The 13,541-nt window shown below is 45.5% G+C and overlaps 1 protein-coding gene across 4 annotated transcripts in view; it reads left to right on the top strand.

Moving 5' to 3' along the window:
- Positions 1 to 13,541, top strand: part of LOC144179056 (acetylcholinesterase-like) — a 74,123-nt gene that overhangs the window by 23,494 nt on the left and 37,088 nt on the right. Inside the window, exon 2 of one of the 4 annotated variants that reach the window (XM_077707239.1) lies at positions 6,903 to 6,941. The exons of 2 other annotated variants lie outside the window; for them this stretch is intronic. In XM_077707239.1, coding sequence (XP_077563365.1) covers positions 6,934 to 6,941 — 8 coding nt within the window. In that variant the 5' untranslated portion in view covers positions 6,903 to 6,933. Of the gene's footprint in view, positions 1 to 6,902; positions 6,942 to 13,541 lie in introns of those variants that run through there. One more of the 4 variants, XM_077707244.1, reaches the window with a different exon arrangement.

The following is a 13,541-nucleotide window of genomic DNA, read 5'->3' as shown; positions in this document are numbered from 1 at the left end:
GTTGAATGTGTGGCAAAGCAAAGTCCAGCTCGAATACCAGGTTTTAGGGCGACCCGCCGTGGTGGCTCAGTGGCTAAGGCGTTGCGCTGCTGAGCACGAGGTCGCGGGCTCGATTCCCGGCCGCGGCGGCCGCTTTTATGATGGAGGCGAAAAGCAAAAACGCCCGCGTGTACGAGATTTCGGCGCACGTTGAAGATCCCCAGGTGGTCAAAATTAATCCGGAGCCCTCCACTACGGCGCGCCTCATCGCCTGCGTTGCGTCGGCGCGTTAAACCCTTCAATCAATCAATCAGGTTTTAGGGCGACGCTTTAGCGTTTTTTCTATTGGCGTGTATAACGCGAGGAGGGGTGAAGTAAAAAAAAAAAAAAAAAACGCTTGCCGTGGCGGGAACCGAACCTGGGACCCTCGCGTTCTGGAGCCAGCGTCCATCCGATTTCTCCCTTTCGACGTATTTTTGTTTTTCACGTGGTATTTATTGCCCTACATGTCAATGTAGGAAACGATATTCACAACACATATTTACACCTATGTACACATACAAATGAGTTGATTACGTACACACCAAAATGAGTTGATTACAAGCTGAAAAACAAAACTAAACACAATGAACAATTATGTGCACTCAGTTTAATACGGGGCCACATTGAACAACAATAATGTGGGGTTACCAATCAGGGCGGTAATCATTTTGCTTATAGATGTCTTTAGGAAAAACGATCATTTGCCAGAAGTGTGCTCTGGAAGAAGCCATCGGCTCCGCGTGCCTATCCAGCATTCGCGTTTTCCATAAACTATGCAGAGTGATTAGAAAAAGAACAATCATATGCACGTCACCGTCTGCGGGTAATACCAGATACCGTATACCATGTGGAAAAAATTCAAAGCCCTTCTTAAGAGTTCTTTGGAGGACACCCCAAAATAGTATGGCATCCTTACAATTTATGAAGCAGTTCTCAATAGTTTCCGGTACATTGCACAGGCGACAGTTCACAGAAGACAGAAAAATGTTCCGGTTCTGCAGCCACGTCTTAACAGGCAAAGTTTCACTGTGCAGTTTGAAGAAGAGCGTTTTTGTTGAGGGAGAAAGCGGCATTTTACGGACACGTAAAAGCACATCTTTTCCAGCCAAGTTACAACAAACAGTTCTATACAGTGGTGCTGGGAAAAGCATTGAGATTAGGTCCTTCTAGAGAATAACACAAGACACACTGAACATATATTCTGGGCAAAACGAACAAACAAAAACCATATTGCAGTATACACTTCATACATAAACCCCACCAAACATGGTCTGGTTGAGAATGATGATGAAACCACAACATTAGGCAAAAAATTAGCAAAAAAGCGCGAATAACAGGGTGGCGGAAGGCCCCCAAAAAGAAGAACCGTTCCACTATTCGTCGTACAAAGAGATGGGTTAAGCCCAGCCCGCCAGCGCAAACCGGTCTAAAAAGGTTACCACGCCTCATTGGCTCCATGGTAGACGAGCACACAAATGTTGCGAGAACCCAATGGAACCACTGTATGTGACTTCGAGCGCACGAGCGCAATGACGAATTTGCACATGGTCGAAGCGGTTTCAATTTGGAAAGGGGTGCATGGACGTGCAAAATTAGACAGAAAAAAATTCAGAGAAGCTTGCACTCATCTGCAACACAATTGTATAGCGAAGCTGTTGTAAGTGGTCATTGATGGACACAAAGTTCAGTTTTAGTGTCGTTGGGGTGTCGTGGTTGACGTTGGCGGCATGAAATTTCGATGACCTTATGTTGAGCAAGTCCAGAGTGAGCTCGTAATTTTGCTCGACGTTTTCGTACGCGACTCTGCAAGCGCGACTTATCGTCTCTAGCGGTTGCTTTGTACGCCGAGCCTCTCGAGGCGCGGCCTCTTCCTCGGCCGTGCGAACTATCCGCGGCCGAGCCATGTGGAGTCAGTGATCACCTACAGCAGCTTCGACATTCGAGTCGCTGCTCTCCTACGGTACAGAGCACATGCGCACGGCGAAACGAGGACGAACAAAGGAGAGGCGCACGCTATGGCGTGTCCTGCTCGTTGCTAGCAAGTGTTGCCACAATACGGCGAACGCTGGAGGTTTTTTCTTCTTTTTTTGTGGCCAACGTTGGTCGATCTCCCCAAGCTGATATGCTTAGCTTGACGAACCTGAGCTTGAGGCACACGGGCGCGAGCGCTCGGAATTTTCTTAATTGATTTATTGATTGCAGGGTTTAACGCGCCGGCGCAACGCAGGAGATGAGGCGTGCCGTAGGGGGGGGGGGGGGGGGGGGCGGATTAATTTTGACCACATGGAGATCTTTAACATGCGCCGAAATCTCGTACGCAGGGGTGTTCTTGCTTTTCGCCTCCATCAGAAAAGCGGCCGTCGGGGCCATGAATCGAACCCGCGTCCTCGTGCTTAACAGCGCAACGCCTTAGCTATCGAGCCACCGCGTCGGGTCTCGGAATTTTCCGGTATTTTTAACTGCGGACGCCACACAAAAACAATTTGCTCAACAGCTTCGCTCTTGAAATCTTGCACCCCACCGTGTAAATACGACGATGATTCGTCCCGAGAAAGCTTCGCGTTCAACCACCGTCGTTGTTAGACGATTTTTTTTAAAGCTAAGTAGCCAGAAAAACGTAAGTGGTCAATAATGCGAGTCAAAAGCACGCGTAAGATCACCTTACATATGACAATCTTGAGAGAAACAAGGCAATAATTAGCACCGAGTATGCTTGATCCCGATCTCTGCAATGGCACAAAGTTTGCAAGTTTTTGTTAATCGGGTAAGAGTCCTAAGTGGCCTTGAAAGAAGAGGGCAAAAATATTTTGATGATCGGGCTACGCACGATGGCAGCGATTCTGTGGGTACAATAGCCAGGACCCATAGAGCTGGAAGGTTTCAAACGTAAAAGCAGCTGCTATATTCCCCGTACAGAGAACGCAATGTCACCCATAGGTTCAGCCTCACCCAACTACCCAGCGGGTGTTCTCAAAAAAGAAGAACTAAAAACGCGTTGCAGCATGTGGCCTTCTTGCGACTATTGTGAGCAAATGCACCATCACTTAGTTGTAAATGGTGTAAATAAATAAATGGTGTAAAAGTTGTAAATAAATGGTGTAAAGGGTGTAGATGGTGAAAATAAATACACCATTTATACCATCACATTCAGGCCTACATTGTCAGTAACTCTTCACTACAGCCGACAGACGACACAGACGACACATTCCACTGCACCAATCATACTTTTTAGCCGACGAACCAATGTTTTCTAGTCAACGTGTTCTTAAGTTTTTAGCTCAGGTAAAATTTTGCAGCTCTTCTCATATCACGTGTAATCATCCTGACCCTATACACGAGCTATCTCCATTGTCTTTTGTTTTGCGTCACTTTTACTTTTACTCACATGTTTTAGTATTTACGGTCTCATCAACGATTAAATAACTTCTTCTCTGGCGCTCTTTGCCCTTGTTGGCCTTGCACCATTACACACCAACCATCATCATCATCTTTACTACAGGCCACCCCACATAGCGGGTGTAGCTACGCCACAGAACACCCCCAAAATTCGGAAAAAAAGTTGCACACAGCTACATTTAGGAGCCAGAATCGAAATTTGATCCTTTCTATTTGTATTTATAGAGTGTCAGAGTTCCTTGGAGGGGTTCATAACACGTCATGAAAATAATAACAAAAAGAGTGTTTACATTTTTTGGTGACTTCTTTAAACTCGTTCGCCATAGTTTCCAATGTTTTTAATTTCCCAAGCTATTTTTTTTTCATGCCGCATAAATCTGCTGTTTGTCTGTTACTCAAGCGGCGAACCGTTTTTGTGAACTGTGATTTACTTTTGCTAAGGCGTGACGTCATTACCCGCGGTCGTACGCAGTGTTCACGTATTTTAAAATTTTGCAGTTGGAAGCTTTCCACAACTCATGTGGTTCACAGCGTTCTGAAAGTGTTCCAATATCGTTATAATGCCTGTCAATGGCAAACGAGATCTCTGCATTGCGAGATTTTTGATAATTATGCATACCGCGATTACCGGTGTCTGGCATCCGGCACACCCAAGTTTCACTTTAGAACAAAAACTGCTTTGGATTCAGTTATGCCGGGCAGTAACAGCGTCAAGTTATCTCGGTCATAATATTAGCCAGAAATAGATTCAGAATGTTCTCGCCACGCGTGGGTTACAACGCCATTTGAGACGTCGAAAATGAGCCGCACATTACTCGAATACCTCTTGGCACAGTGCGTTTCGCCCCTTTTTGTAAAGCAGCTATGTGGGACCAATTATACCCGGTAAATTAAAGTCGCCTCCATAACAAATTATCTGTGGCAATGAGGTGAATCGCTTTCAATGAACATTCGATTTGAACTACCGGGTGAGCGATAGAAGGAAGATAGCGATAAGCAGACGCCATTTTGAGGCCGAGGTTGGGTGCCCACAGCCTCGCTTGATAGTATGTCAACTTCTAGCAACACCGCCCCTCCCCCCCCCCCCCCCCCCCCTACCTCCTGGCCGTTACGTCGTTTTCGATAACAGACGTAGGCTGAAAGAAATACTTCGTCATTACCAATCTCCGCACACACAACGACTCGGTGCTAAGTACTACTGAGGGGTTTGGCATACTGGTAAAGCTGGAAAGTTATTCGACTTCGTTTCTAATGCTTCGGAAATTCGCGACCAAGGAAGAGAGTTTGCATTTTTACCCTTTCTCTTGACAGGGTGCCCAGCGGACTTTGCCATTTCTTCGTCATAGATATACCTGATTTTATTGATGAAAAGATCATGTGTACGGTTTACTTTTCTGTTTGTTTTTTGCTTTCTTGGCACAGTATTTCCAAAGCTGTTTCTTTTTTCTTCCAGCGGGTTCGGAGGAGCCTGCTGCGATTATAAAAGAACTACGGCTCCAATCTTTGGCCTTAGTTACAATGCATTTCCTACGGTATACGTAGCAAGACTCATGATTATAGGATGGTTGTTATTTACACAGTTGGTGTGCTAGTTCAATTTTCATAGCGCCAATCAATAAGACTGACTTGCAAACTTAGAGTACGTGCGTTAGCCGAATCATATGTTTCGTGCTCCTCGTGGTCTTCTATATACACTGTAGAATACCAAGTTCCATCGCCTAGTAGCGTTTTATAAATCCTCCTCTTTGCTGTGCAGAAATCGGAGTATTTCCTGCCGCATTTGAATGGTTTTAGTGTACTCGTCTACACCATCCTACAGTGCTGAAGTTTTCCACTTTTTTGTTCTAGGCATGCTAATATTTCATTAAAGCCTGCATAGTAACCTTGTTTTCATCCTGGTACGTCTCTATTGCCGCAACGGTTGTTGTTATTTCAGCCTGGCCATCCAACAATTATGAAAAAGGAAGGTCCACCGGTCCTGTAATAAATTTTATGTTATCGCACAGAAGCCCGAACAAGAGATGGAATGCTGCTTGACGTAGCAAAAAAGTGATGCCTCCTGTAACCGGTTTTTTGGTGCACGAATGAAGACAGAAACTCCGGAAAAGGGACTGGGGTGGAAATAGAATGGGGTAGAACCATCAGCGTAAAATTGACTTGTCTCTGGTGTTGACGTCGGTATTACCTAAGACAGACACATACATACACGCACGAACTTTTATTTTGACTCTATCGGTCTTGAAAACGGGGTCTATCTGTAACCAATCTACTGAAAAGGTATATCCAAGGGGTGAGACACATAGGCTTGAGGACTAAATCACGTTTTGGTACTTCAAACGGTGCTTATTGTTAACTAATCTGCGCTATTTGCATACCCAAGTGATCAGACGTGGAGCCTTGGGAGTCAGTAATGAAAAATACACGAACCCTAGCCCTGTAAGCTTCGCTTAAAAACCCAAACTAGCCTGCATGATAACTAAGACATGCGTGAGCGACGCTGCTATTGCGCCAGCTCGACACCCCCGTGGTTGTCGGATGTGCTGCTCCTTATGTACTCCGAATTCGTGGCAGCCCAAGGTTCGCTGATCAGTAGAGGGCAATCGCTGAGTTCAGCAGAGCCCGTCATAGATATCAGAGGCACTTTCCACAAGTTCAACGGAAGACGTGCAACGGCCGGCGAACTCTGGCCATCCTTGATTACGCCTCAGGGGCTTGTCCGATCAGCAGTGACATCAGGCACAGCTGCTGATGGCCTGCATAATAAACAAGCAGATTCGTGGGAGACGATGCAATTGTGTAGGTTCGACGCCTAAGGAACCAGTGTACGGTTGCAACGTTGAAACGGAACCGCATTTACTGTCTGTATATATGCAGGTTCTTTAGGTTATGCAAATGAATACTAGTCTACTAAGTTTGAGATTTACCTAATGTGTGCCTCCTTCTCTTTGTACCCACGATCGAGTTTACTTTGGTATGTGAAAACAAAAAGAAATATGAAAATAAAAAGACAAGAGAGAACGGGCAGTGTTGCCTGCAAGCCCCGTGCATATGCCTCCTTCCTCTGCTTACTCCTTATATAATAATCTTCAAAGTTTTTCTGCGTATCTCGCTAATTCCTCCGCTCACCGTCTCCCATGGCCCCCTCTTTATTATTTGCCACCATTTTATCATTTTCTTTGCAGTTCTGTGGCCCAAACATGGCAAAAAGTCATAATTCGGAAAATTGCGGTTAGTTGGCACCTACGTTACAGATAATTTCCTGCTGTGGATGAAAAAACTGCTGCTTTATGCGCTGTGTCGAAATCCATATAAAGGAAACAATAAAATCTTGCATATTAGCAATGACCCTAGAAAGCTTGCTGCCTGATTTCCTGTCACGCGAGTCAATGGTGGGTCAGTGCTTTTGTTTTCAAAGTTTTCAAATGTTGGCGTTAATAGCAGTGTTCGCAGATATTTTCAATTTCCCGATTTCTCTGACGTTCCAGACGCTGTTTGTCGTTCGTCTTTCTCTGGCTGATGACCAAGTGAGTATATAGAAGCTATTAAAGTTTTAAACATGCTCACACATGTGTCAATATGGCCGGATACAAGTCAAAGACTACGACATGAAATCGATGTAAAATCGCCTACTACGTTGTTTAGAAAACTAACACGCTAAATTTTTCAAATTAACATATTGTTTACCCTTTGTTCGTAAAAATGTAATTATTTGATATCGCTCTAGCCTAATTACAATGTGAAATCAAATGATGAGCTCTCTCTGACCTCCATGGTTGGCACTGGTTTATAGACTAAATGCACCTTGATGTGTAACCTTCGCTACAGGCATGTAGATGCAGGGAAGCCTTACAGAAGGATATAAAATTGAATACTTGTATCACATCAAGGAAGGACAGGAATAGATACGCTTATTCGGAGGGGAGGCGGCTACAAGGACGCGGTGTTTATAAAGACATCAAAAGGAAGTCAGCCACGATGTCGCCTTCTATGATAGAGCTAGAAATTTTGTCCGGACTCACCTTCTTATATAACTGTGCCCCTGAAGGCAGCCACTTCTATAAGGACTTCCTGTTATGCAATGGCTGAGTGCCACCGATACGAATCGAATGTGCGAAACTTCTCCTCTCGTAGGAGCGTGATATAATCTGATCCGCGGGCCTATATATGGAGGCCGACTTGCGTCTGCGGTTAAGCGAAAAGGTCACCCCGTGAGGCTGCCCCTTTCGCGATCTTTTAAATCGAAAGCCGTCTGTATCTCTGGAGTCGAAATATCCGGTGCTGTTGAACGTCCGCAGCGTGTGGTACCAAAACGCCCCGCAGAGCGCAGCCTATGGAAAAACACGCGACGATACGTGAAAGGAACATGTGCACCGGGACCACGGAGGACCCCGATTCTGGGAAGTAGTAGTTCGAAGTAAATTCGGTCCGTTTGTATAGTACAAAATAAAATAAAATAAGACCATAAGAATCCTCGGCGCACTTGAATCTGCTTACGCGTATCGCCAGGAGAAGCCACAATGCTTTCGCATTCAAAGGCCGTGAGCAGAATTAGCTGGCCTGGGGAACTGTTTTTCTGCTCTAATGATATAAACTACTCGGGCATCGCGGTCACGTGTGCAAGGCACCAGAATTTCATAAAGCGGAAATGTCCGTCCTTCAACAGTCACACTCTCTGTTTACTTTGTTCTTTATCGCTTAGGTCAAGCAGAAAAGGCTCGCCAAAGAAGTGTTTTACGCTGTTTTGTCTAGGAACATAGATGTGGTGCAAAAAATTTTCTCCACAAAGAAAGTCAAAGGCTGCTTAATTCGATTTTTGCGTGAACCGAGTGGGAGAACACTGAAGCTGCATTTCGTGCCATCGTTTTCGTTGCCTGCGCCGGCAGAATGAACAGTCCGTGTAGCACCTCGAAACAATTCTACGAGCATGAATCCTGTCGTACAGACCAGCTTGTGGTAAATTAAGGTCATCTGAGCTTGCTTTGGCTTGGTCTCCTTTCACCGTTACTTGCCCCCCCCCCCCCCCCCCTCCCCCTTTTTCGTTGGTATGCTTCACCACGCGAGTGCGCATGCGTATGTGTCCCTCATGTTTACCCCCTAAAATTCGTCTGGCGTTGGGAAGAAGACTCGAAAAGCCGTGTTAATTTTATTTGTTAATAAAATCGCTTGTTTTGTTGGCAGTTCTTGCCGCGAAAGTTCAAATTCGTTTCAGCCTGAGTATGTGAAATATATATTTTACGTTTTTTTCTTGTTGGAGTTTTGTTTGGGGTAAAACCCACCCTGTAGTGTTGCTGCGCTGAACAGTTTTTAGTAGCTATGTAGCATATCTTTAAAGTAAAATTTAGAAGGAGGTCCCTGCGGCATATGCGAGAACTTAAGACAGCTTGAATATGCAAATGGTTCTATTCCCGCCCGCGGCGGCCGCTTTCCTGATGGAGGCGAAAAGCAAAAATGCCCGTTTGTTCAAGATTTCGGCGCACGTTCAAGATCCCCAAGTGGTCAAAATTAATCCGGAGCCCTCCACAACAGCGCGCCTCATAACCTCTGTAGTTTCGGCGCGTTAAGCCCCACAATTAACGAATATGCATTCTTTGCTGCATAGCTTGATTTGAATGTACAATGGGACCTACAATCGCAGCTGGCATTCAAGGAGGGCTATCGATATTTTGAACACATTCTTGCAGTCGTCATATAGATAGTGTAAAGTTAAATGCGAGTTTCGAGGGGAACTACGTAACATGTACTTCTTTGAGCCGTTGATTCTAAACGAAAAGTTTGTATTCAGCTGTGAATGCTAATGAGTGCTGCACGTCATATTACTTTTAACTGTAGGCAAGCAATAACCAAATGAAATCGAGAACATTACGGAGCAAAGAAACTAAAAAAAACATCAGATTGAGTCGGCAACCAACAAAATGAAATTGACAAAATTACGGAGCAAAGCAGTTAAGAGAAACGCAAGAGGAAGTCTGCACCCAAGAACGAAACGCAAATCGAAAATCCGATACGTAAGCAATGTCACTTGCTTATCATACAGACCTATGGAAGGTTGATCCTCACACGTGCCACGTTTCCTGATGGGGTTATCTCGTTTAATAATCTCGAGGTAGGCATATTCTGAGTAGACTAAATGATACAAAGCAGCCTTCGTTGAACTAACGGTTCAGGGGGATCTCCGCAATCCCGAACGCCTTCAAACTAGCACTGATAACTTCACGCGCCTGCCATTCCCCTTTCTTGTAACGCCATAACCAACGACGCCTTCCTCCTTTCACCCTTTCCTACAAGATTACGATTAGACTGGATCTTCACCTGCTTCAGTAACCACTGTTTCTTGTTCGAAGTGTTGTTCGGACAAATTTCGACGTCGGTCTCGGTAATTGATTATTATCGGCGTGCCATCTTTTTTTTTTTTTTCGAAAATAATGTTCGTGAACGGCACCTCGTAACAATTTATGTTGGTACCTATTTAAGTCAGAGTTGGCCCGTCCGCCCGTTTTTACGCGAAAGGCCACGTTCGAGCTTTCGGCACACAGACTCGACGCGGCTAGAAATATATACCATAAGCGAATTTTTTCTCCGATGATTATCCTCAAAGGAGCCGTGCAACACTTTCTTCAAATTCTTTCGAAGTATTAAATACTTGCAGAACGAGTCAACCAACAAATCCAGTACATAGAAAAGGAAGCCGCAAAGTACCCCAGCCAAAAATTACTGCTCTGTGCCCATCAGATAACTTATCAACTTGCTCAAAATATTTTTCTCTCTTTCCCGGTGTTGGCGTTTCTCGACCGCTTGAGTTACGTCATTACAGCGGCGTAGCGCCTACTGGCCGGTTTTCTTTCAGTTGCAGCAATGAAAGCATTTGATAGCCACTTCAAAAAGAAAGTCACAAAAGCAAAGCAGAAACGGGAGGTGGATTTGCTGCGACGAGTAAATCACGCGGTACAGCTCCGTGCTGGCGATAAATATAGATTTCGTAGTGCTTCCAGATGCGGAGGAAATAGTGAAAGCGTTTATCGTAAGTGTTGCAGAGTCCCTTTAATTGGGAAGCATTGTTTTGCTCGGGAAAATTGCAATTCATATTTAAAGCGCAGACCGACGATGCACAAGAGGAGAGAGAGGGAGAGAGAATTAACTTTTATTTGCACCCGACTAAAATGACGAGGGAGAGGGCATTAGCCTAGACCCCGTTCACCCCCTAACCGTCGGCCGGAATCCCTTGGGATTCGGCGGCGGTCAGGGCCAGACCGATGACTTTGCGTTGCTCTTTTGCTTTATGGTTGAGTAATAAGATCTCCCAGGATTCCACATTTCTGTTCGGGTCGTTATAGAAAGGGCATGTCGAGACCACGTGGGCTACGTCCGCAATGCTATTACAGTGAGTGCACTTAGAATTAAATACTTCCGGATGCCATTTGCTGTATAGTTGAGGGTTCGGAAACACCCCGGTTTGCAATTTCCTCCACATAACTTCCTCTTTTTTGCTGAGCTGTTTATCCGCCGCTGGATAGATCTTGCGACCGAGCTTATGAGAAATTATTTCTTGGAATGTCGTTAGTTCGTCACGTGAAGGAAGGGGTTCCTCGCGTGGAGGCGGTGCTGGTGTTGTCTTGTTCTTGTGTATCGGTGCATTAAATATGAGTCAGATTCAATTAGCGGAACTTTCCGGTATACTGCGAACTGCAAGCAGAATCACTTGGAATTACTTGAAATTACTTGGAATTACTTAGATTTTCTTGGAATTCACTGGTACATCTAGAGCTTTTTGGAATTGCTCGAATTACTTGGAACTTCTTGTAATTACATAATCATCCGTTAGTGAGGAAACAGTAATCGTGATGGCCTTGACAATTTCAGCGCACACGGTCATTCGTGTGTTTGTGTTTCTGTCTGCGTGTGTGTGTGTGTGTGTGTGTGTGTGAGAGAGAGAGAGAGAGAGAGAGAGAGAGAGAGAGAGAGAGAGAGAGAGAGAGAGAGAGAGAGGGGGTTGCGCTCGTGTGCAGACCTTCTTACACTAACGGAAGCCATTATGACGTGCGAGCGCATTTGTAATAGGAGGCCAGAAAGCCAGCCAGCCAGCCAGTTCATTAAAACCGGGAGTAGTACGCGTACAATGTTTGGCGTTAAAAACACAAGCACACCCCGTAATAGAATGATTGGCTGGGCGAGTCGGTTCATGGCTTCAAATATTTAAAAAAGCGATCACTGCCCTAGTAGTTATCTGCGCTCGTCCCGTCCACTTGTATTTCTTTGTCCCCCTAATTTGGCGCTCTATATTTACACCCTCTATATAGACCCAGCCCGTAGCCTGCTCCAAACCTTAGACAAAGTGATTGCAAGAAACAGAGCGAGCTTTAATGAAAACTGAAGAGGTCATCCCAGCTAACGACAAAACTTTCCACTTCAGATGGGGTGAACAAAGTGAGACGAAAAAGCGGGAAAAAAGAGCGGCGGAGTAGGGATAGGGCACCGTATATATGTCGTTATGTACGGGGCCGGTGAATAACGGTGGCTTTTCTGGTGCAGCATCCGCGGCTGTATTGTGCCGTTTAGGGGGATGCTTTCTTCCCGCAGTGGATATAATAAATAGGCTACTGCTGCTCCTGCTGCTGCTGCTGCTACGGTTTCTGATGAAGTTGATAATGTTGGGGATGATGACGATGACGAGGACGACTTTGATGATTATGATGATGATGATGATGCATCGGAATTAGAAATACATAATGTCAATCCAAACTAAAACCTCGATAGAAAACGTGATTTTACAATGATGAGCCAAGGCCCGTACAGAGATGTACACACATTTAAAAGAAACAAGGGGGCAAAATATATGCCCACAGGGAACGGAGGACTTCATACAGCCCCGATGCAGTGAAGAGAGAAAATAGAGTTTTTGCCCTTCGCACCGCCTCGTCATGATTGCGTCAGGGTCCAAGGGAGGGAGAAAATTCCAGCTCCACTCCTCGTCAGACTCGCACAAGTACTTCCGACATTGGTGCAAGTTCATTAGTACAAGTTCACTTGCACGTCATTGCGGGCAGGAGCATAGGATGCGCATACCGGACGCAGTGACGATTCTTCCAATCCTAATTTTACCAAGAAGCTGCGGCTGCATGTAACGTTCAGTCGCAGCCGGCGTAGCACGCCCTCAGTCCTCTTGGGCAGAACTTGCAGGATCCGGAGATTGCATTCACGCTCTATCTCATTAAGGGGCGCGTACCGTTTCAAAGGATCCTGCCAAGCCGACAGCCGAAGTTTATATCCCAGGTCAATCCCAGCTGCCTTGCTATCCTTGACAGGAAACGGTATTCTAACAGTGCATTGTAGGACGCGGGCTTCCCTAGCGGCCGAATCGGAAGCGACGTTGCCCGCTATGTAAGAATGTCCTGGCGGCCACTGAAGGAAAATTTTATGTCCTTCGCGAACCAAACTTGCGTGAATTTAATTCAGCTTCTCTTTAAAAGAGCATCCCGACGAAGAAACCCATGCGCCGTTAGGAGGAGAGACCGAAGTGACAGATTTATCTTTGCGCACGGGAGTTTGTTCTCCACAAAAGGTGTGGATATATCCCAGCACGAAATGCGTCATGTCCATCGCACTCATGGATTGCCTCTTACCTATTCCAGGTACAGTGGAGCATACAGCTCACGATGCATACGCCCATGCCGGAGTGGCAGGCATTTTCGGGCATAGGTAATTTGAACACCTGGCGGAAGGTGGAGCCAGAAAGCATTTTACCTCCCGTATAGGGTTCCCATCGAAGACGGGCTTTTTAGGAGCCCCAGGCAAATTCGTAGTGGTTGCGCCTGCACGTTTCCTAAATAATGAAGGTTTGCCATGCATACAGCATGTAGAGTCGGTGTTCAAGAGATTCACAAGAGATTCAGGAAAAGCGGCTTGTAGAGCAGCCGGAGTGTAGATACTAAGCAGCCGCATGTGCAAGCCGGCATCTCATGAGCAAAATGTGTACGAACGAAAGGAGTCACATTGTGGTTGCATTTTCTGGTTATTTATTTTCTCTTTTTTAACAAGAAACCGAACAAAAACATAGAAATGGTCAGTCAGGTGGCGCAGATTGTTTTCCTAGATATTTCAAAAGGAAAGATATCGGTTTTTCAAAGATG

This window comes from Haemaphysalis longicornis, unplaced genomic scaffold (genome assembly GCF_048455015.1).
Source record: "Haemaphysalis longicornis isolate Haplotype H1 unplaced genomic scaffold, Haemaphysalis longicornis Haplotype H1 scaffold_4, whole genome shotgun sequence".
Classification (NCBI taxonomy): domain Eukaryota; kingdom Metazoa; phylum Arthropoda; class Arachnida; order Ixodida; family Ixodidae; genus Haemaphysalis; species Haemaphysalis longicornis.
This window is presented reverse-complemented; position numbering and strand designations above follow the sequence as displayed.